The following is a 24,301-nucleotide window of genomic DNA, read 5'->3' as shown; positions in this document are numbered from 1 at the left end:
GTGTGCAACCAAACGCCAAGACAGTCGCAGAGTCTGCAGTTGAGTGTCTCCAGTATAAACCAGGCTTTATACACCCAGTCCCTCCTGACCCTTTTCTTAAATCTGATTAAACCTTGATTTAGTTAATCCAGCTCAGATTTGGGCACCTTTTAATTGTGCAGCTGTAAATTATAGAACATGAACATAAACTCTTGGCTTCTTAGTGATGATGATGGTATAGCGCTGTTGATGCGATCTCCTACAGGGTTACATTTCCGCATGCTAATATCTCTCAGCTGCTGTGCTGACAGAGGCTTTCCTTTGATATGCAAATGTCCTGATTGGAAGAGAGCAGGACCTTCTGGGTGGCTCTAGAGATGCTCCAGTGTAGAGCAAGAATTTAAAGAATGTCCTGTTGTTGACGGTTTTGTTTTTTAAGATGCAGCAAAAAGATAAAAAAATGAATAAAAAGAGTCATCGGGGGATGCTGAGGCACATGCTGAAAATGAGTACGAATGACCTCTGTGCAGCAGAGCCGGCTGGCTGCAGAAATCAGGTGGGGGGGTGTTGATTTTCTCTGTCTCCTCTGGACTGATATCCTTCTCTTGACATTGAGCCACTCAAGCAGCTTTCTTTATCGACTCCATAGGAGCTATAGGAAATAGGTGCTATAGTTGTTATTAGAGTCAATCTGTATTCTCTCCCCTATTTCCTCCTGCAGAAAAACTGTTTACAGAAGAAATTCAAAAAAATAATCACAGTACTAATTTGAGGATCTTAACTGGCCTCAGAGTTAGATAGCAGTGAATCTGTTGCGTAGGAGTTGGTGTCCTTTCCTTCTCTTTGCAAGTAGGTTTGACTGTTTAACGTGAGCTGCTTGGTCCCCTGCTGTGTTTAGTGATTTTTTTTTCAATAATAGTTGTTTGTCTGGAGGAGGTGAGGAGCTTCACAGCAAATCTACGTCAGCCTGCCGTTTTTATCTGTTCTAAAAACGGATTTAAAGCTGGTTTAGATAAAGGAAATTCCAGTGTTTTTTTTTAATGCTAAACCTAATAGTCTTTCACCTTTACGGTGCTGTGCAATAAGTGTTGAACCATAAGCGGTGACCAGAATCAATCTTTAGCTTCGCTGGGCCTGACTAGTGAAATGCTGGTTGGAAACTTAAAAAATATACATTTTTCAAGTCTGTCATACGGGCCAGTCCAGAGGGAGCAGTAAAAAAATAAAAATTAAAAAATATATATATATAAAAAAAAAAAAAAAAAAAAAAAATTAAACACACTTATGAGAATCATACCCTTGAAATAAAATGTGTTCAAAAATATTGTTCAAAATATTTAATAGTTCTCATGCCCTCTATAAAATACAATTTATACTTCATCCCACCTACTATATGATATGACACATTTTTATTTAAAGTGAATAATCCAAATGTTTTAAGATACATTTCAACATTACTTTGTTGTTATTTGTCTCAAGTACAGTATTTCAACCCTCAACATATTTTAGATAAATGTATTGAGGAATAAAGACGTAAATGCAAAGAGTTATTAACTGATAATAAAATGTGCCTGTAGCTGTTTAGGTTGGTTAATGGTTTTTAAAAATGCATCCAGTTGATATTGTGAGGCCAAAGCATTACATAAAGAGCCACAAAAATATTATTGCTGTTTCTCCAAGAAATAAAGGGAACCAGTTAGAAACTGGTTGCTAAAAATAAAGAGCAACTGCAGGCTGCTTATTAGTTGTTTTCACGTGGTTGGCTCTAATTTAGCAAAAAGAACCTAGAAACTAGAATTAATTAAAAAGATTTCCTCCAGAACGGTGGGTCATTAATTATCATAAAAGGCAGTAAAATTGACTTAACCCAAAACAACATCAAAGTAAACAGAGCAAACCCTTTCAGACTAATGAGACCAACTTGAGCCAATTAAATGAAGATGATCTGATATGGGTCAGGTTCTGAAGAACCTACTAGAATAGGCCTTTACTTTGGGACTAACAGTGGCATTGTGTGCAGCAGAGACAGATGGAAGAAGATTTATGAATTCCTTAAGAAATGCACACTTTGATTAGACTATTTAAAGGGCAGGTTGAATGCTGTCTTTACCAGATTCTGGAACATTTTCTCTGAAGGTTAAGAAACATTTGATTTCAAGGTGCCTGTTTAAAACAAAGCTAGAGACACGGAAGAATAAGATAATATAATGGAGCTGCTCTATAAGCCTGGTAAAAGCATGACAGAGTAGAAGACATTTAGAGACATTTCTACTGTGGAAAGGATTTAGGGCAGTAATCAAAAAACACTGTTTAACCCTTTGATTCCCAATACATCTACCAGGGTAGAACCAAATCACTGAGGTAGAAGATACGTTAAATATTAGGTGAACCTTCAGTGTAGCGCTTTGTGGAGGAAGGCTACTGCGCATTGAAAAATAGTGAAGTATTCTGAGCTTTTAGTCTCAGTTATTACAGTTTACTACCATCTTTAGACATGTAATCTGCATTGCAAGAGCTTTTAAGTTACTGACTTGTACTTGTGTCTAACCAGCTGAAATAATACTTTACAGTTTTAGATCATTTGTTTGAAAATTTAACGGCATTTATTCATTGGACTTGAGTTTCACATTCATGTGTAATTGCTAATGATGAAATTCTGCAACCAATGATAAATCTATGTCTTTTATGGGTAGTACTCTCGTGCATAGCAGTGGTGCAGGAGATAAATGTGCGACCCATGTACAGAAGCTTTGGTCCTCGGCACAGCCATCGAAGTTTCGAGTTGGGACCTGCTATGATCTTGGGAGCTGGCTCAGAGCTTGTCTGCCTGGCTGTGTGTTTCCCGGATGGGGCCGCCTGTGGAGCTGGTTTACAGTTGCCCTTTCTATCTCTGGTTCTTTTTGTATGTCTGCTTCTGTCTCCTTGAACCCCAGTCGGCCTCTGCAGATGGTCGCTCACACTGAGCCTGGTTCTGCTGGAGGTTCCTTCATGTTAAAAAGCAGTTTTCCTCTCCACTGTCGCTACAAGCATGCTTGGTGTGAGGGATTGCATTCGAGTCAATGAGTCGATGCGATCAACTGGTTTTCCTTAGATAGAAAACTTTGAATAAGTTTGACTGTATGATCTGGTTGAACTGTAAAGTGCCTTGAGATGACATGTTTTGAATTGGCACTATGTAAATAAACTGAATTTTTAATTATATTGAACTTTGCCGCATGTCTCCTCCCTCTCTAATCACATTTCCTGTCAGCTAACTTAAAAAAATTATCAAATAAAGGCGACTGAAGAGTAATCAAAAAAAAAAAAACAAAAGCAAAAGATAAACATGCCCTCCAACATGCCATTGCTCACTCTGGTTATGGTTATTAGTGTACCGCAGCAGTGAATGACCAATCTGGTGACCAGCACATGGGGGCAGTTCCAGATGACTGCAATAAACAGTGCCATACAAGGGCCAATAGGCAAATCAGCTGTCCGTTTATTAATGAACCTACAAATGTAATAATTAGAGATTTCAATGGAATACAATATATTACCAAGAAGCATCACAACAGGATAAATAATCAACAAATACAAAGTTAACTGCTGACTATCCCTGGTTTTATTTTCAGCAACTGTGCAGTTAATGTAAAAAGTGTGATTTATTTGACAGAATTAATTTATTTTCCAATGTTTTAGATAATAACCTATAGCAGCTATTTATAGTTACTGAAAGTTAATGCCTTTTTTGGTCAGATTAGCTTTTTCTCCTGAAGCAGAGCAAAACTTTCTATTTTATCTGGTAAACGAGCAGGCTGAACGTATTTATAAACAGTTACTGCTGTTTATAACAGTTTTTGCTTTACAAACCAAACCTAACAAACTGGAGGCTGTATTCGACTTGAGGAAGCAGCATGTTTTTCTGTTCAGACTTGATGCAGACAGGAGGAGGAGGAACACCTTCATCGTCAGCAGACACCATTACGTTAAAAAGACAACTCTATATGGCAGTAGAAATATGAAAAACAAAACAGATGCGGTTCAGTATTTGGACGCTGATTTGGAAAACCTTCTGGAACGGTGACATGATAATGAGGGTGAAAGCCTGGCAAGAATTATTTGTTGTTGTTTTTTTATCTTGTGCTTCGAGTACATCTACGTTTAATTGGTAGTGTCGGTTGGAGAAGGGAGGTTAGTTTAAAGGAAACAGCATAAATCTTTCCTCCTTCTATGTGTGCAGCCTCCAGCCCCCAATCAGCCTTTAGTGTTCATTCAGGCAGAAGTTGAGTGTGCTTCACCTTTCAGCACTGCGTAATTCAAACAGGCCGCAGCCCGACAACATTTTACTGCATCCCTTTTGATCACCAGATCCAGGGACTCCTGCTTTTAAATTAAATGGATACCAAAAGGAGTGCTCTTAGGAGACATTGGATAGGCTTGATCTAATAGACATTATGCAGTTAAAGCGGTAGTAGAGCCTGAGTTGTAAGGCTCAGTTTAAAGCCACCTTGGTTCTCATTAGTGCCTGCACAGGGCTGGTTTGTTTCTTTCTGACTCTCTGGCAGGTTAACTGAATCTCAGTTAACTGACTGGTGTTAAGCAGGGGATTAAATCCTTTGTCCTCTTGGCTCTATGTATTTTTCCTCTCCTGCGTCCACACTGAGGAGGAACTTAATGATGAAGGTCATTTCTGTTTCACTGAGATATGGCGGTTCTAGAAAAGGACATGGTATGATTTGATCCCAAAAGCAAAAAAGTAGGAGTTAGGGCGAAGGAATATAGAGCAGAGTGTGAGAACAAGGTGAACCAATGCCTTCAGTTTTAGATTTCCACACAGACAAATGTGTGAGCGACTGAGTCAACTTCGTAAAGCTATACAAACGCCTCCAAGTGAGCTGCGGGGGGACAAACAAGTAAAAGGTGATTAATTAGTCAGGGCGGCTCACATTTGTGGCAGGAGAGTTCACTAATTACTGAATGAGACTCGAAGCATCTGTAAGGGCAGAGCGTTTGATTCACATTAATTAAACTGTGTCTTGTTGGTCCCACAGGACCTTAACAGAGGTCATAACTTTGTGGTTTGTTTGACTAACAAGCAGCAGCGATCTCCCGCCTCTGATTAACTCGTCGGGATCTTGGCTTTTAGGTGTTGGAAAAGTAAGATAAGATGAAATATACTGAAATGAAGCTGTAAAGAGTTTATTTATATTAACTTTTAATAAAGCAGCATTTTCTGCAGCTGTTAGTTTTAATATATACGTATATTTACTTTGACACTCTTATTTATATCAGATAGAAGCATAAAATAATAGCTCTTATTGGAGAGTTTTTTTTTTACATTTCTCTAATACTGAATCTAAACACACTATTTATTTTCAATAGACTTACTAAAACCCAACAGTTTAAGCCATGTGGAGGAAATTCTTTGTTCCTGCGAGGGGATTTTTAATTGATGATCTCCATATTGATCTATCAAACAGGGCCCTGGTTTTGGGCTCTTTGATGTTTTAGCACCTGGAGTGCGGTGCACATTCTGCAGAGCAGTGACGCTGATCGACAAAGACAGGCTCTGCTCAACCTCATTACCTTCTTACTTGGAGGTTTCCCCCTACATGACACCGTTGTGCTGCGAAAGGCTGAGCTGCCTGTGCAACGGATTCAACCTGTCTGAGGCGCCCCAGACTAAAGTTATCATTACTTTTACGATGGATCCTCCTCTCCTTGTAACTATTGCTTTAATATGAGGTTAAGTTTTGAATCTGATCTGCACTTTCAGGGCATATTTTAAAAAGTATTTACAGCCCTGTATTTTACTGGGATGTTATGGTTTTATGATAAACTAACTCAAAAACAGCACATGATTGTAAAGAGGAAGGAAATGCATTGTATGCATTGTTTCTAACTAAAACTAAACTATTTAACCCCCTTGAATAAATACTTTGAAATAGAAACTGTATTAGAAACCTTTTACCGCATGTTTGGTTCTTCCCCTTCATAGCAACTAGCCTCTAACTTACAAATTAGCCTACTGATGGTCCTCTTTTTTCATTTTTTATAAAAAGAAGATCTACATGCCACATGAGTATTGTTAACAGATTGCTCCACTTGAGCTTTCAATCTCTGCAGCTCCTGCATGGCTGCTTGTCTCCTTGCGCAGCCTGTTAGTTGAAGATAACAGCCATGTGTTGGTAGGTTTACATTATGCCATACTCTTTCCCATCAAGTGTTGATTGAACATCACTCCTCAATATTTTCAAAGTCAGGGATGTCTTTTATAACTTAACCCTGTTTTAAACCTCTCCTCAGCTGGACTTGTCAGGGTGTATTCCTTGGTCTCCGCAGATTTTCTTTAGTCGAAGGAATTGATGAGGGTTAGGTTACATACTAATTACTGAGGTGTATTGCAGTAAATGGGTCTGATTATAGGTGCATTGCATTTAAGATTTTTGTTTGGAAAAAGTTGGAGAGTGATTCATCTTTTCCTGCTTTGTTATGTAGTACTTGTTATTGGTCTCCCACATAAAATCCCAAATGAAACTCATTGACCTCTAAAGTTCTAAATTGATGAAATGTGTAAAATTTAAAGATATGTTAGTAGTTGTGGTACTGGATCACCAACAAAGAGTCTCAGTTGGTCCCGGAGAGCGTTTTTAGGCCCCTAAAGCCCTCCCTGGTTGTGGTTAATAAGTGAGCTATTAGTTTTTTCTTTAACTCAGTGAAAGAGGGAATTTCTCTCCAACTCAGTAGATTGTTTTCCTTGTTGGAGCTCAACCCACAAGATTTGTTCATCTAATCAAATGATTATTAGTTTTTTTTTTTTTTTATGTATCTACCTGAATATACCTGAATGAATTTCCTCCTCCATGAAGTCTAAATAGCTAAGCTGTCTCAATGGACAATGGCCCAAGTTGCTGTTCAGCTGCCGGCTGATGTCTCTGTCCTCAGCTGATTTGGTCCAACAGTCTCTCTGAACGTTATTCACCATGACTTTGTTGACATTTTCTGGGATTCAGTGGAGAGATCCGATGCCGACTTTGTGTTCTAATTAGGCTGGTCTCTCAGAGTGGCTCCCTGGCTTTGTCCTGACCTCTCTCTCTTAGCAGTTTATTAGCACACTGACAGAGCGGGCTTCTAGACAAATCCACATAATCTGCTTTGATTTGATGTTTTTAAGGGTTAACGTTCATTTTTATTTATATATTATGAAGTTGCCTTTAAAAAAAAAGCTTTTCTGATATTATTAGACATAAAAAATGATTGGATCTCAGCTTTGCAGCCTCTAATGCTCCTCTACATCACATTTTGATATCCTCAGAGATCTTTCTAAATCGTATTGAGCCAGCTAGTTCCTTAATCACAGTCATAACTACTTTTTCTGAGCATTGTTTTATCAGGTAAATACTACCTTTAACTTTCACATCATTTTCATCCAAATCAGTCTTCTGCTCTTGTTTACTGCTAAAAAATTTTTTTTTACTTAGTCTCCAATGACTGTCCACTTAGCTGGCCCTGATGTATGGATCCTTCCCTTACACACACCGCCTTACATAGCCACAGTGTGTGAGTTAAATCTCTTCCCTGGCGCCACTTCCTTGCTCTGAGCATTCCTGGCACCCGGAGGCCCAGAGAGGTCGAGGCGCAGGCTGAAAGCAGCGTCACACTCCAGAGCTGGCACCGTGTCTCAGAAGTAAATAAGAATCCCATTTTTCCTCCCTTTTTGCCGGCCCAAAGAGGCACTGCTCACCCTCCGCTCTCCGTGAGTGCAGAATACTTCCGTGGAGAATGACCCCTTTGAAGGATGGTCTAGTTTCTTTGAGAGGAGATTCTCTTCGCGCTCAGTTTCCCAGCGCTGCATCTACCTCTGGATCTCTGCCTGAGCTCCCATCCAAGAATGTGAATTGGCAGAGGATGTAATTAAGGCGATGTTTCCCCTTAAACTTGGCCTAACCTTTGAGAGCCTCAGCTCACTTAGAGCAATGTTTTCTTTATTGTGGTGACTATTGCTCCATAGTAGCAGGTTTGATACAAACTGACCAAATAAAGAGAAAAGAGGAATCTTACTGTGTTTTGTTGTAGGTCAGGATTCCCCAAAGGAATATTTTAAAACCTGATCTAAATTCATAGTACTTTGGAAAAAATATTCATATGAACAAACCTGACTGTATTTTAGAAAAAAATTAATAAAAGATCTTTCTGTATTTTCTTGCATTCACTTTTGATTTATTTGTTTAAGAGGAAAACCATAATATTTTCCCTTATTAGACATAGTGAACATCAGTCAGGAATGACTGAAGGACAATGCCTGACTTCCACTGGTGGCCTGCTTATTGGTGCATAACCAGAAAAATACGAAACGTATCCATGTCAGCTATATAATTTGTATTTGTCGAACTAAAAAACATAAGCAGAAATCAATTATAGATTTGTTGTTTATTTTATTATTATTTATTATTTTGTTTATTACGAAAAATATTGGAAAATGTAGCAACCTATTGGGCGGAGATTGTAACAGGACCGTGATCTTTTTCCGTATTCGTTAGTTAATCCCGCAATTATTAAAGGAACTAGATGCAGGATGAGGAAATGAGTCTAACCAGTGAAACTTCCCAGTGACTGCCTCTAGTTCCTTTAAGGATTTGAATACATAAACAAATATCTTTTATACTCTTTTTGCAATGTAATTACAATTAGATTAAAGTAAAGTTGATGCATAAATAAGGATAATACTGCAATTCCTGCATTTTCTGGTAAATTTTTAACTGCTACTTCTTTCACACAAACCGTAGAATTTCTCTTTTATTGTTTAAGTCCAAAAAAAAAAAGCTCCAAGATCAATTTAATTTAAACGTGTATTTTTAATCAGGTCATGGAGGTTTCATTAATGATTGTATAATTGAATGGACTGTTTTAGCGATCATTTTGAAGTTAACTTATTATTGTACTCTTTGTTCTCTTCCTATTAATTTTTTTTATTATCATTTTTTCTCAACAAATGATGCATCTTAAACCTTTTAAACCATGACGGAAATTTAAACAGTTTGTTTGGGTCTTTAAAGCAGAGCATTGAATTTGTCCCTAATCAAACCGACAGGGACCACAAACATGGAGGCAGAATAGCCTCTGTTTGTTCTCACTGTCTCCCCTGTTGTGGGCATGTGTCACCTTGTGTGCGCAGATGTAAGTTTTGTGTGTGTTTACAGTAAAGTGAGAATTAGAGGAGTATCCCCCCACCCTAGGTCTGTCCTTTGATTATTTTTTTCTACTTCCACTTCCTCTGCTAAGGCCCTGTATTATTACTGCGCTTGAATCGCCTGTCTGAAAGCTGAGGGATTAAGGCCGTGTCAAACATGCTTCTCTGTCTTACTTCCTTCTCAACACCCCCACCCACCCCGTGTTGGCACTATGTGTTTAAACTAGCCCTGTGCCAGAACAGGGATCTGCTAACTTTGGGAAGTGCTGCCTGTGTAAATTTCTGCCTGCAGGTTTTGCTTTCTGGAGGGCGTCCAGACGTCCCCTAACAAACATTGATTATATTAAAAGCAGCAGTCAAAGCTTGTCTTTGTGAAAACATTTGATTTGATTAAGCATGATTCTGGGTTTCTGGTTTTCTTTCTTTTCAGCAGTGAGTATCTTAAGCACAGCGAATAGCAGCCAGAGGTGTCAATAGGTATAAACTGGTTCTTAACATGACAAGAATGTATACAGCAGTTGTACTTTGAGCTTTTTATTGAGTTTTTGTGGCGCAAAGTTCAAAGCGTCCAGTTAACTTTAGGTTTTTCTCATTCTTTTTTAGAACAAACCAACCGTTAACTGGAGTCTTTCTGCTTGTTAGGATCAAGTTGGGCTTTTTCTCTGACTGAGACCATTATTATAATCTTCATCATAATTTTACCCCTCAGTGAACACTGCCACTGTCAGAAACCTTCAGCTGAAGCTACTTACTGAGATGGTTTTATTTCAAATGTAGTCTCAGGAGAGAGGTAGCAGAGCACACGCAGGCTGTGGCATGTTTTTTTTTTTTTTTAACCCTATGGAAGGAATAATTTGAGATGCTGAAACAAAGTCTTTTGCATTGTATTCATTCACAGCAGGTCTACATTTACAGTCCATTATAGTAAATAAAGCTTTACATTTAGGTCAGTGTAATGTGCGATCATAGAACTGAACATAGAGGAGGGGACGTGATGTACGGAAACAGCAGAGTTGGTGATTTGAGGAAGCCAACCTAAGGCATAAATAATGAAGCAATGTGTTTCAATGCGTACAAAGAAAGCAAAGATGAGCTATGAATGCAGGCATGAAATTGCTGATTAGAAACTTGGACTTTCCTGAGAGAAAGTCTGCACTTGTTCTCTGTTGGCACTCATCTTTTATCTTTTCTGGCAAAAAAACATGAAAAACATCCATTTGAGCCAAATTAATGAAAAAAAGGGTTGTTATTTGTCAGTGTGCCACTATTCTTCTGTCTGAATACGCCCCCCTATACAACACCAGTTTAGTAAGACTATCAACGTTTATATCTGTTTAGTATAAGAACATCTGGGGATCAAGAGGATTTTTAAAGTTGCATTTTCTTGTAAAGTTAATCATAACCCAAAACATTTTATTTGAATTTCTGTGCATAAACTTGCACAAAGGGATACCTAATTATTAAAGGAAAGAAAAAAAAAATCAAACATGGTTTAAATTTTTTCATCACTAAAATTCTAACATTGCCACACATGTGCTTTATAATATCAGTGCATAAAAAGTATTTATTTTTGTATGGGTTGTACTAGTTTGCACAATGGCAATAAACCTAATCCTGACCAGCAACTAGTAAATTCCCCCAACTTGGGTGGGATTTGATTTACCGCTTTAGGCTGCGACATCAAGCATAAGCATCAAAGGACATGTCCTTAGCCTTTGTTTGTTTTTTGTTTTTTTACCAAACTGAATAGGTGCATCAGACTGTAACTGTATGTTGTCCCTTAATACATTTAGCAACTGAAAGGGAAGGAAAGGATTTAATAATAAAAGGGTAAAAACTATTAGTTTTTGCATTTCTTCTTTATCCATTAAAAAAGCTTCAGCTGCAAAGATCAGCCAGGTTTCCCTTTTTTGGCTTTTTTTTTTGGTGATTAATTGATTTGTTGTCATTTCTATTCTTTGAATGCATCAGATTTTAGAGATTCTTCTCTATTTGGTCAGTGATTTATTAACTATGCTCCTCAGATAAAATGGCTCATTCTAAATTAGAGCTAATCAACTTCAAGAAAAGTCACTTATCCATGTTTCCCCTGAAAAGTCTGACTGGTTGATATCTACCTTAAGCTAAGACGTCTGTAGCTTGATACAATGTTTAAAGTCATATTAATCTTCTATGCTTTGTGCTCTTATGCTTCTCAGATGGGATCCACTCTGTTTCAGCTCAGTGCCTTCTTCAGGTCACCATCATCACCGATGAGATGTTGTCCAACAGCATCACCTTACGTTTGGCTAACACCTCTCAGGAGCACTTCCTCTCGCTGCTGCTCTCCCAGTTCCTGGATGGTGTGGCCCGTGTCCTTTCTGCTGCCCCTGAAGACGTCGTCATCTTCAACATTCAAGATGACACAGATGTCAGCGCACGCATTCTCAATGTCAGCTTGTCCGTGGCCGTTCCCGTGTTTGGAGATGTTCACCAGCATCCTGGAGGCCTGGAGAGAGGCAGGTCCAGCAGAGGGGTCGAAAGTGGGGAGTTTTTTGGCTCAGAGGAGCTACAGGAGAGGCTCTATCTGAACCGCAGCCTCCTGGCACAGATCTCCTCCCAGGAGGTTCTTCCCTTCGACGACAACATCTGCCTACGTGAGCCTTGTGAGAACTACATGAAGTGTGTCTCGGTGCTAAAATTCAACAGCCTGGCACCATTTGTGGCCTCTGACACCATCCTGTTCAGACCCATTCACCCCATCGCCGGTCTGCGCTGCCGCTGTCCCACCGGCTTTACAGGAGACTACTGCGAGACTGAGATAGACCTCTGCTTCTCTAAACCGTGTGGAGCGCATGGCGTGTGCCGCAGCAGGGAGGGAGGCTTCACTTGTGAGTGCTTCGAAGACTTTACAGGTAAGACCGGGATTCCTTAATCTTTAATAATTGTCCTTTATTCACATCAGATCAAGCCTAGGACGCAATTCTTAACACATAATATTACAATTAAGCCAAGAGCAGCTGACTAGATGTCACCTAATAAGTAAAAACTTAATGTGTCTCATTTAGTCTCAGAATAAATACAGATTTAGTACACAGTCCCTATGATGAAAAAATCCTTGTGGTAACATCATGCTAACTACATGACTATTTACAAAGAAAAACAGTTAAGAATGTAGTGGAGGTTGATCTTTGCGCAGGACAACAATCCTAAACAGAACGCAGATCAACAGCAAAACAGATCAAAGAATATGCATGTACCACAAATCAAAAGTAGGTCTGTTTGAGGCAAGACACACAGAGATAAAAAATGATAATTAAAGGAGCTTGGCTTAAGCTCTGGATTCTTGATTAGCAACAAGTCTGTGCTTGATTAGCTACACAACTGCATGCTTATCGTACAAAGCATAGCCTATAGTCAATGGGTTTTCCATGTATTTAAATTATGTTTTTATTATTGTTACTTAAGTAACAACTGTAGTTGTAACTGGAGTAAAACAGAATTTTTCTAAGTAATAAAATCTAAATTTAGGCAATCATCTGGCCCTGAGGTGAAAAGCAATATCACAACTGCAAAAACAGTTAGTGCCTGGGAAGGAGAACAGGATTAGTGTCTGAGAATAACTCAGTGGAATTAAAGATGCACTGAATTAAAGCAACTTACCCTCTCAGAAGTTGGGAGGTGGCACTGGCTCTGATAACTGGTCCAGTGGGTCTGTAGGGATGAGCCCTATCGCTGATTCACTGAACTAAATCTTGTCGGCACTAGACAGGGCAAAGTCTAGCAGGGGAGTCCTTGCCAGTCAGGGGGTCATGCACAGACACAGAGGTCCATTGGGCAGAGATATCCTGATGGGCTAGATGAGAGGGGAGTCTAGAATCTAGGTGAGAGAATCTGTGAAAGACACACTACCTGGGCAGAGGTTTTCAGAGGGGCAGAGGGAGAAAGGCTATAGGTTCTGGCTTGGTTCATACACAATTGACAGGAAACTCAGACAAGGGTAAAGGCAAAATAGACTTAGCCATGAGGCAAAGAAAGACGTCGATGTTCAGAGATCAGAAGCCAATGGGAGTATCCAACAGGGGCAAGGTAGGCAGCAGAAAACAGGAATGAGACAAGGCAAGATCTTGTCAAAACAAGGATCGTCTAGTCACACCAATGGCTTTCAAGAATCTGGCAATTACCTCTGGAAGAGCCAGGAGTATATAGTGCTCCTCCCAGGTGCAGCATCTCCCGTATTTGGAGCTGTCGCAGGTGTAATCGTTCAGTCCTGATTGCAAATGCAACCAAGAAGCAGGTAGTGACTTCAAGAACAGACTGGAACAATTATAAGTCCCCACAAAGAACAGGTAGTTTTTCCCTGTCCAAACTTGAATAAATTGTCTACATTCAGGTTATTTGTGGACTTACAGTTTTCATATTGCTTGAATCAGCTCTACAGCTTATTTGGTTACAGAAAGATTAATATTATTCCCTGAGATATCTCATTTTCGTGAATAATAAAGTAATTATGAATTTGATTTCAATTGAATTGACATCATTGACTGCACTCACTGTCCAATGAAAATGATGCATTTACATAAGGCTTGGTCTAAGTTATCGACCTTTTTGTTTTTTCTAAGAACGCAGAAGAGGTTTCTTTAAACTCCAGAAACAGAAATATCTGATCAAACCAGATGCAGCTGTCAAGAACCAGGATTTAGAGCAGAATAAACTCTGGGTGAACTAGGTAAAAGGGCTTGTTTCTGTTACACCTGTTTGGATACCACCTCTAAGTGTTAATTTTTTACTCTTTCACAAATATTCCCAGTTGGGCTTCATTGTTCCCCTCCCCCTTATTGAACAGGACTTTCTTTAAGGCACTGACCGTCCACTACATTAATGAGAGGCCCTGCAGACAATTTGAGTGATGAGATATTGATTTGACTCAACTCATTCCACTTGTAGAAAGCTTCAGCAAAAATAAACTGGAATTCTTTTTATCTCAAGGTTATGGGAGGTTCTGAACTCCGGGTGTAGTGATGAAAAAAAAGAAAGTGCACCCTTAGCCTAGCCAGCTTGAGGTAGTTAATGACCAACAAATCTGGTCTTAGAGAATTACTTTTTCTGTCTGTGTTAATCTTATTTATAAAGATTGAACAATTTAACTAATAAAGAATGAAATCTTTGTTTACACAGAGGACTTAGTGATGCAAGCTGTTTTATACCTTTTTCTGTTTTTAATGAACCTCACTTTGAAGATACTTCCTTGAAGAAATTAGATCTAGTCTCGTTGACAGTAAGTATTGCTGGGCTGAATAAGGGAAGGAAATTATTCATTTTTAATTACATCTGTGGATGTAGTGGGCCCTGGCTGTTAAATGCCTTGTGGTTAAAATATTAAAGAGCAACAAAACAACATAAGTCACAGAGCATTAAGGGGACAGCAGCGTCTTCTTTCAGCATAAAGATGAGTTAATTTATCACAGAGGGCAGCAAAACTGCCATCTGGTTTAAAAACTGGTTTTAAAATGTAAATGTATTCAGTATGCATTGGAAGACTCAGGGTTTCATCAATGAACAAAACATTTTTGTCTGTAATTAGTTGTTGCAAATATATTATCTGAGCATGCATTCCTCATACCACACAGAGACAGAAGTTTGTAGCTAATATCTTGGTTTAAAGTCTGCATTGAAGACTACAGAGAAATTTTACTGTTAATCAACCAACAGCTCTGAGCATTTAGATATTTTTCTGCTCTTTGAATACTTCTGGTAATCACAACACCGGTTGGTGTTGAGGTTGTTAATGAGGGAAAAAAAATAAACATTTGGGATTTTTAAAGCATTTCAGTGACTTTTGATATTGAAGTCAGAGGAAAAACAGAGATTTAAGAAGCTGTTTAAAAAAATAAAATGTATTTTCAACATCACATCTGCGGTTTATTTAGGCTGCCAGACAGCGAGAGACAGCCAAACGCTGCGTACGTAACAGGAAGCAGAGTTGTTGTTTCTTAGTCTTTCAGGATGGAGGCTGCATCTTCACTCTATCTATGCTCTGGTTGTTTTAGGGACTCTGGATCCTTTTATTGTGCAAAAGAATGCATGAGAGATTCCCTGTTCTATGTAGATAGGCTATAGGTGTGAGTGTGTGCATGGTTTTTGTCTTTGCTGCCATGTGATGACATATCCAGGGTGTGTACCTCTCTTTCCTAATGTTTGTTGGGGACGGACACCAGGTGCTCCACTGCTGGGACCCTACAAAGATTAAATAGATATAGAAAAAAGCTTCCAGCTTAATTTTTTCTTTTTATTTTGCAATTTCTGTTATACCAACCTCATGAAACAAAGAAAAGTTGTCTTTTCCTTTCCAGTCATTTATAAAAGCTGTTTATGAAGCCTGAAATAGTGTCGGCTGCTAAGTGTGTAGGCCCAGTTGCTTAGAGTCCGGGCTGAGTGGCACTTATTGGTTCTCACACAGCGGTGGGTGTTGGAGCACGAAGGCAGGAGCTTTTAGCGTGAATCAGCGACGGGGAGGAAGGGGTGAGCGGGTGCAGTGGGCGTATTTCTGTCCACACTTTTCAAAATGATTCCACATCAACAACTGATTTTTCAACCTGACAGCTGTAAGATCCAGTTGCATCTGAAAATAAACTAGCATATCAAATGGGGGCCGTTCAGACAGGTTCTGTTTGAGGTGTTTTTTTCTCCGATCAAAAGGCTCCTGCTGCTTTTCTTCCATGAAAAGCCTCCAAACTTTGATGGGGCTCAATGTGCGCTCAGCTACACCCTCTGTGAGACTGGGTGGGTGGGTAAGTGCTAAAGAGCTGCCATTCTGTGTGTAACAAAGGTGCACAGACAATCTTGGGAATGTACTGTAAGTGTGTTAGTGCTATATGCATGTTTGCATGTGAGTGAGGAGGTAACGTGGGCGTCTCCAGATGGTAGTAAAAGGAAAGACGAAGGGACGAAGGGAATGGTTTCTTTTTGGCTGAGTCACTTTGTGGAGTCTGAAGAACATGTTGTTCAGCTTCTGAACATTTTTCAGCAGAAAAGGCACAGCAGGAGAGCAGCATCTTTTTTAAATACACTTATGCTTTCTGCTTTAAAAGCAATAGAGGCCACTGATTATTCACCTCCAAACTGCTCATCGCAATCCTTCGGAAAGTGCCTTTTTCACCATTTGGTAATCTGAATTTAAATATGATGGAATGCATTGGTGCAAATAAAGATTATGCCAACTTACACATTCAGAACACCTCACAGTGTCTGTTGTGATTACCTGCCAAACACTAAAAGCCTCCACAGTTTGCTGTCGAGAACCACCATGAATATAAAGTATTTCGAGCCGCATGCACTGTTTTAAAAATCAAAGTCTTTGTTTTTTTGTTACTATTGATTTTTTTTTCCCCTGGAGAGAGATCAACCAAAAACCATGCCTCATTTCACAGCACTGATTCATAATCAGAAAGAGCTGCCGTCGGTATCAGAATTTTTTTAATGCGAGGAGCTTGTTGGGGCCATATCTTCAAATTAGTATACAGTAAGATCAGACCATGGGGAAGCTGTTTGCACTGCTGGCTCCCTCCATTGCGTTTTTTGATATGGGTCATATGTCTCCTATCTGCTTGTGATCCTCAGAATGCATGGATTAATTCTGGCTCTCAGTTTCCTGCAATGTGTAAAGTATATTTCTAACCCTAAAAATGCAGCCATTCATGGTCAGGGTAACAAGGTGACTACCAACTCTTTTCATGATGGGTTACTTTCCATCAGGTTTCTTTGATGCGTGTTTTAAAGTATTGCATTAGAGAAGCTTGATGAAACAACAAAATTCAGAAAAGAACTACCTCAAATTTGCACAAATTAGATTTTCTTTAAAATGTGCATATTAGTTGAATGGAAACATTCCTAATTTGATCAGTTTCAGCTTTTTGTAAAACTGATGCTGCTCCAGATTCTAGTTTATTGTAGTTTCTCTGTAACCAGCAGTGTTTCATTAACCTTGCAAGCCAGTTGAATTGTTGCAAGGTTTGTGAATCCACAAACTCCTGAAAACACATCTTTCCACAAGCCAGCACATGATTTAGCCCTGATACAGAAATGTTTAAAACCAATGAAATTTAGTAACATGTATAATGTCATCTTGTCAACCAGACGCGACAGACTAAAGCTGGCTTAGGCCAGGTCAGTATTTCATCATTCATTTGTGGCCAAATTTATAGGTAGATTAACTATTTAAGATAGAAAAGTGGGATGTGTTTCTTATACAGAGTAACATCTTGTTACACTTTAAATGTTATTTTAATCATTGTATAAGCCTTCATTTCCCTCTCTAATGCATAGTTTACTCCAAGTACAGCTATTGATAAATACACACGACTCTATAGCTCCCAGATCAGTAGGTTTACTCACTACCTTTAACTCACTGAAAATGTATATTTAGTGTATGTGCTGCTTGTGATGTTAGAGTATGAGCCAATGCATGCTAAAGACTCAAATTGGTCAGGACAGGAATGGTAGTAATCACTGGAAATTGCCTTGTGTCATGGAGTTAATTTCAAATAGTGTGAGTCAAAGAGCAAAACATTTTTTTTTCTCTCTTGTTTATTATTCTGACATCTTTAAGAAGTAATTTAGTCACCTATTTTTGTCACTTCAGCACCCTTCACTATAATACAATTTAAATTCATTGACTATTTTTATAGTAGCTGAGTTAAAGGTAATTGTCTGTGTTTTTTGTTATTTGTTGGTTTATCTCTTCTACATAATTTTGTTGGACTTTGAGACTTTGACTTGAACCTTTCTGAACAGTATTAGAAAAAGAAATCCTGGTACATATTACATTTCAGAATCTTCCCAATGGTCTATATACTTAACTTCACTACTTCCTGAACCTCAGCCAGCTCCTTTGTTTCCTCTCTTTCATTACTGGACAGACTGATCAATCCAGGTGTGTCTGACCTCAGTAACCATGACTACATGAAGGAGGAAACAAAGGAGCTGGATGGAGTTCAGCTAGTAGAGTTGAGTATATAGCCCATTATTTAATGCCTACTAAACATTTAAGTCTCTATTTAAATTAATAATGATAATAATAATAATACCTTTTTTTATTAAGCACTTAAAAAACTAATGAGCAGCAGATAAAAAGTAGGTTATAGAGTAAGACAATAGTAAAAACAGAAGGAAGAAAGACCAGAGCTTAAACAATAAACTTAGCACATATGTTTAAGCTACATAAAATAGGGTGAATAGTTGGGTCGTTTACTTAGCATTAAACACCTCCACAGAACATGCCTGGCTCCATGCCTTGGAGAAGTTTGGTAGGATCATTTAGAGTCTTGCAGGTGAGTGGCAAGGTCTTATAACTGACAAGGTTAACAGTAAAGATTCATCATTACTAAAGTGCTTCTGTTTCCTAGTTGTAGTTAAAATGTAGAAAGATACTTTTTTTTTTTTAACCGTTGCAAACATCTAAAATATTTCATTGGTAACACAGAAAATGGGAATTGAAATAATAATCACACTTGTGCTTTAAACAAACGTTCAACCTACTATCCCAGATATAGTAACAGTTAATTATCACCAGTCTGATTGCCTGCAATCACATTAACATATTGATGCACATCATCTAGTTTTTATTGGGAATATGATTATTTGTTCTGAGGAATCCAACAGTGTGCTATAATGGTTTTTATATGCTGCAAAACTCTGTTAAACAACAAAACTTTGAGAATTAAATCTCAAGTTTTCTCTTAGTTAAAAACAAAATGCAGGATTGGCTTTTATGCACATTGTGAAAAACAAATCTAAGCTACTCAGGGCTTTACCAGTCTTCCAATTTGGAGCAGCTGATTTTGTGAGTTAATAGAGACCATTGGTTATTTGAATTTTTGGATTTAGCATTTTTTGGAGAAAATCAGAAGGCTCCCCTTATAAAGTGCCTAAAATCTGATTATTTTTTACATTTTTTTAGTTGTTCGTCTTCATTGTTGTGCAGCATACGCCAACTGATTCTTAAAATCAGCACTGTTTAAGTTCTGACCTAAATATCAGCTGAATTGAAAATCTTTTATTTTTTTAGGCCAGTGAACGCCTGCAATGCTCTGTCAAGGCTGCTCTTCTCAAAAACCATCCTTGGTCACTTAAGAGGGTTAGACCATCACTGAATGAGTCATGTGACCCAGAGTGCTGCTTTACGGCAGTCTGAGCTCCCCTGAAACATGAGAGCTAATTAAGATAAAAGTTTTTCTTTGTCAATACAGCAGGTAAGACTTTCCCCTGATCAGACATATTTTTTGTTATGGAGCCTAGGCAGACCGCCATATGGAGCCTGGTTCTGCCAGATGTTTCTTCCCAACTGAAAGTTTTTCATCTCCACTGTCGCTTCATGCTTGCTCATCATGGACAGGTTCTCTCAACCTATGTTATCCAAACTGGACTTCCATCTTCCAGGTCCCTGAGTGAAGCTCTAATATCAGCTCACGCAATCCACTGGATCTCCCCATAAAGCTCAGCTAACCAGCAGTCTACAGACTGACCAACTTCATCTATCTCCACTCCATCACCAGTTTTAGGTCTGGGGGGGAAACAGCCCTGTTCTTTGCTCCTGTTCATGCATATCTATCAAAATTAAGCCCTATGATTCCTCCTGAGGTCTGCGCAACAAAGACAAAGTAATTGTATAAATATATTTCTTCTAATTGTCTTTTCTCTGATGTAGAATTTAATCTAGAGGGGTGAATGTGGCCTTGTCTTTAGAAGTAACTCTATGATTTCTCCGTCTGCTGGTGCAGAGTGCTCTGCTCTTAGATTCAAAAACACAGAGGGATACTGTTTATTTCTGCAATAGCACAGTATTCCTATTGGGCATCAGCTATACTAAACCTGGAGCCTATTGATTAAAAGTTATGGTGTGCAAAGAACTACTTAATCAGGGTAAATTAGTTAAAATACAGTTACAGATATAAAGAGGGACATTATGATACATTTAACCATAAAAGTATGATTTACAAGTTACCAAACATGGTGTTGTCTGTTTGTTTAAATAATATGCTGAGACTGCAAACATCCATTGTTATCAACTGAAAACAATCACTGTTTCAAAGTTAATACAGGTGTATCCCTGGGTTTAATTCCTGGCCCACTTCTTTTTTAATGAATGCGTAATTTATTTTTTCAATTCAGTGGCCTAGTAAAGTTTTCCTATAGTTTGAAAAGTCAGGTCACTGTCTAGATTTAGAGAAATGAATATACTAAGCTAGTCTTTCATCTCCATATGTGTGTAATCTGGGATTTTCCTTTGAAAGAAGGATGTTTATGTAATTGTAGTGATGATGGATTCTAATAATATGATTAGAGATGAAACAGTTGGGAGGTCCAAGAACATCAGTAATCTCATCCTACTCCATCTTTTTTGGCCAAAGTCAGAAACTCAGGCTGTCACTTGCTTATCTAGTGTCACACTTTTTTATTTAAGAAGAACAACCTACAATTACATCCGTGCTTTGATTTGAGATTTGAAAATTCTTGGACTAAAACCTCAATCCTTTCTCAACTTGAATTTGCATTAAACGATTGTGTGTTACATGCTAAAAATAACCTGAAGCATTATGAAAAAACTCAATACTAAATTAATTGTACATAAATTTACTGCTTCACTGATCATGTTATCTCCTTTTTTGCCTCATAATCATAGCTTGTTTCCTTTAAGGATCTTTGTATTTCTCCATACTGACCTCCTTTCTGCCGCAAAGACTCAGTATTTTACTGATTTTGTGAGGCTGGATTTTATTCTCTTGGTTTGGTATTTTGGGTGGATTCACTGTTTTTACTAGAAAGAGCTAAAAATACTGTACCTCATTGCTATGGTTTATTTATCCTCTGCATCTTCCACGACAGGAAATTTAAATCAATTGACCTTATCATTTCACAAAGGCTGTATTTTTTTTCTCATATGTGTCTGGTTTGTTATTAGTGTGATTAGACATTTAATGTGTTAAATAAGCTACAGTGTGCCACAAAGCTGTTTAACAGATGAATATTACAGAGAACAATGATATATATTAACGAGAACAATAAAAAAAAATGTGTAAATGTGAGGTAAGAGGTGATCACAGCTTTGTTTATACCAATATGATTTGAGTGTTGTTGCTCTTAACACGTTTTAGTTCCGTTTTGTGTATATTTCTTTTTAATTTTCTCATATGAATTAACCTGCTATTTGCTCAATATTTTATATTTCACAAGGTTGTTCTTTTCCAAATAGTTTTTAGAATTTTCTTGAGGTTTTCCTTTTTTTTGTAAAAAGAGTAAAGATCTTTGAAATTTTGAGCAATTTGTTGCCTAATGATTTACGCCAACAGTGTGTTTACTGGGTTGGGTGTATAGAGAGGCCTAAATAGATCAGACAAGAACAGTTTGAATAATTGATCAACTAATTCTTTAGATTTGTGACCCTAAAGCCCGTCCCACGCTCCAGTGTGCTGCTAGGAGCACCTGGTTTGGGGTATTTCCTTCGGTAAACTTTTCACCACACCGAGGCATTTACGCGATATTAGTGAGGAGCAATAACTGGGCTCAGGTAATATGTTTTCTCCCCAGGAAGTCATATCAGATAGTGGTTTGGACTCGACGTTGAGCTGCAGTGTTTGCCCACCTTGATTGCCTGGAGAAAAAAAAGATCTTGAAGCTTTATTGCTTTCAAAAGTTTTCAAATAAATGACAGGATAGCTGTGTGGAAGAGCGCTTTATTTTATAGCTATCAAACTGTAACTGTTTTATATAGTGGAGGAAGATTCTGTAGAATGATGGTTAATACCAGCAGTGAGTACATTTCCTGTCATTCATTGCTGCGCTGCCAATTTTTCTACTGTGGATATTGCTAAAGACTGTTTAGATGCAATGTTTACTGTGAGGCATTTAGCCTTTAAATTTTTTATTTGACAGTTGAATTACTTTTAACTTAGATTTTAATTAGATTAATTTGGTAACTTGGTTCAACCAAATAGTCTCTGTAGGGTCTTTGCCATGAAGGAACACCATCAGCACTTTTTAACAAAAACAATCAAGTAATGAAATAAAACAAGAGCTGATGCTTACTTACTTGCAAAAAATGAAGTTCTTGGGCTTTTGCACATTAAAAAAAGGAAAATGTGTTACAAGTGCTCCCATTAGACAATAATTTAAAGAACTGTCTTTGATCGTACATCTTTATCTGAGGTCTTTTTCTCCAACAATTAAAAAAGTTCAACATGTCAGCTGTGGGGGACTCCTTACCACTCCAAATATGCACACTAGTATAGTTGACTGAAGCCCATGCATGCTTTGCGATGATGGAAACTAGAAATATGAGCAGGGATAATGTGGCTATATCCTTTCAAACATGTGCAGCCCTTGTTTCTATTACACCAAAGAGGTACACCAGAAGATATTATTTTAAAAATCTCATTACTTTTAATTTTTCAGTTAAGGCTTAGTAGCATTTATTGGAAGGATTTTCCTTTGGAAATGTTTTTGGTGAGCTCAGCACGAATCCACTGAATCTTAATGAAGTAAAGTTTGCAGTTTGTAGTTCTATTTATATTTATGTTTATCTTTGACTATTTTCTTCCAACTCTTGATCATGGCCTATAATTTTTCTTTTTACTCTTGAGAGACCCAGCTCCAGCCTGGAAACCTATTCATTAACATACTCAGAGTAGCCAAGGTTACCCAGAAGGTAAATTTCTTATAATAACCAGAAAACAAGCACAAGTTAAACAGCTTATAATAATAAGCCTATTGGTGCATTGCTTAACAGCAAAGACTGTAAACATATTATAAGCCCACAGCACTAAACTGCATTCCCTAAGAGTATTTTTCAGCTCTTTACTTTATTTATACTGAATGGATGTTTTCCAAAACAAAGAACAGGCTGTGAATGAAGTGATTAATATCCTGGATCAAATAAAAGGCATGGTTATAAGAGCGGCTGCATAAAGATGTTGGCTTCCAAATGTGTGAGAGCGTTACATTAGCTATCCAGAAACCTTCACCCTGCTGACTGAGTGGCTTTGACACAAATTCCTGCTCACCCAGGGGAGAACCAACAGTCTTGCCTCAGCAACTGCTGTAGTCCCTCCATCTCAATGGTCCGGATGAACAGGATACAATAGACAGGCTGCAGGGCTGAGGACAAGTGAGACTCTACATCTATGAAGTGGATTGTATGCTCAAGAAAACTACAACTAACCATCATTTTAGTGACATATTTTTCTATTTTATATCTAGCCAACTAAACAACAGAATTTATAATCTTATTAGCGATTTGAGACTACTGTTCATTATTGTTGTGGTTATCGCTCTGTTTTTTGTCAATGTAGAAAAAATGTTGACCCTTCTGCAGTCCATACCAACACTACAGACACAAGCATGGCATTTTCTGACCAGTTCATACATATAAATATACCTAATCATAGCATGTCAGCTTAATTACATAGTTAACTAGATTATTTCAGACTCTAGGGTGATATATTATCTTAAAAATGCCAAAGTCCTACTAATAATTCAATTTAAATTGCATTTTATTTTTTAAGACTCTGGTTCTATTTTGGACCAATTACCCCTCAATGAATAAGAGAAATTATGCCTTCTTATCAATCTATGCCATATTGATAATAATTATTATAATAATAGATCATTTTCATTGTATGTACACTTTCATATAATAGACTGTATTTTAATCAGAGAAAAATAAATCTTAAATCATAGTTGTTTTCTGCAGTTGTAATGGTACAAAACAAACAAAATGGCAAAGAGTCCTAATAATCAGCGGCCATGAAAATAAATTTTTCCACTTAGACAGCCGGAAAAAAATAGAAGTTAACACTTTTATAATTTTTCTTTTTCTTTTTGCTTTTTTTTTTAAGGTTTACTTTATAAACTTAAGTTTTATATTACATATCATACACTAGTCCAGTTACTGCTCAATCTTCTAATCTGCTTATTTGATAATACATTTTCTGTATATAAACTACATATGTCAGACGTTTCTGTGTCGCTGTGCTTTACGTAGCCAGTACTTGTTTTTCACATTTAAGCAGTTTGTGATATGAATAGACATTTAGCCTTAGAGTAAAGTCTGTTTTACATTTAGATTACCGACCCTTTAGTTTATTTAAGTTAAATAATAATTTGTAGTCTCCAGTAGGA

The 24,301-nt window shown here is 37.8% G+C and overlaps 1 protein-coding gene across 2 annotated transcripts in view; it reads left to right on the top strand.

Moving 5' to 3' along the window:
* Positions 1–24,301, top strand: part of celsr2 (cadherin, EGF LAG seven-pass G-type receptor 2) — an 88,863-nt gene that overhangs the window by 18,665 nt on the left and 45,897 nt on the right. For both annotated transcript variants that reach the window (XM_015376102.1, XM_015376101.1), the window contains exon 2: positions 11,347–12,042. In XM_015376102.1, the coding sequence (XP_015231588.1) occupies positions 11,347–12,042 (696 nt within the window). The remainder of the gene's footprint in view (positions 1–11,346; positions 12,043–24,301) is intronic.

The sequence above is a fragment of the Cyprinodon variegatus genome, unplaced genomic scaffold (genome assembly GCF_000732505.1).
Source record: "Cyprinodon variegatus isolate N-32 unplaced genomic scaffold, C_variegatus-1.0 Scaffold129, whole genome shotgun sequence".
NCBI classification, from domain to species: domain Eukaryota; kingdom Metazoa; phylum Chordata; class Actinopteri; order Cyprinodontiformes; family Cyprinodontidae; genus Cyprinodon; species Cyprinodon variegatus.
The sequence above is the reverse complement of the archived record's forward strand: the minus strand, read 5'-3'. Positions and strand labels throughout refer to the sequence as shown.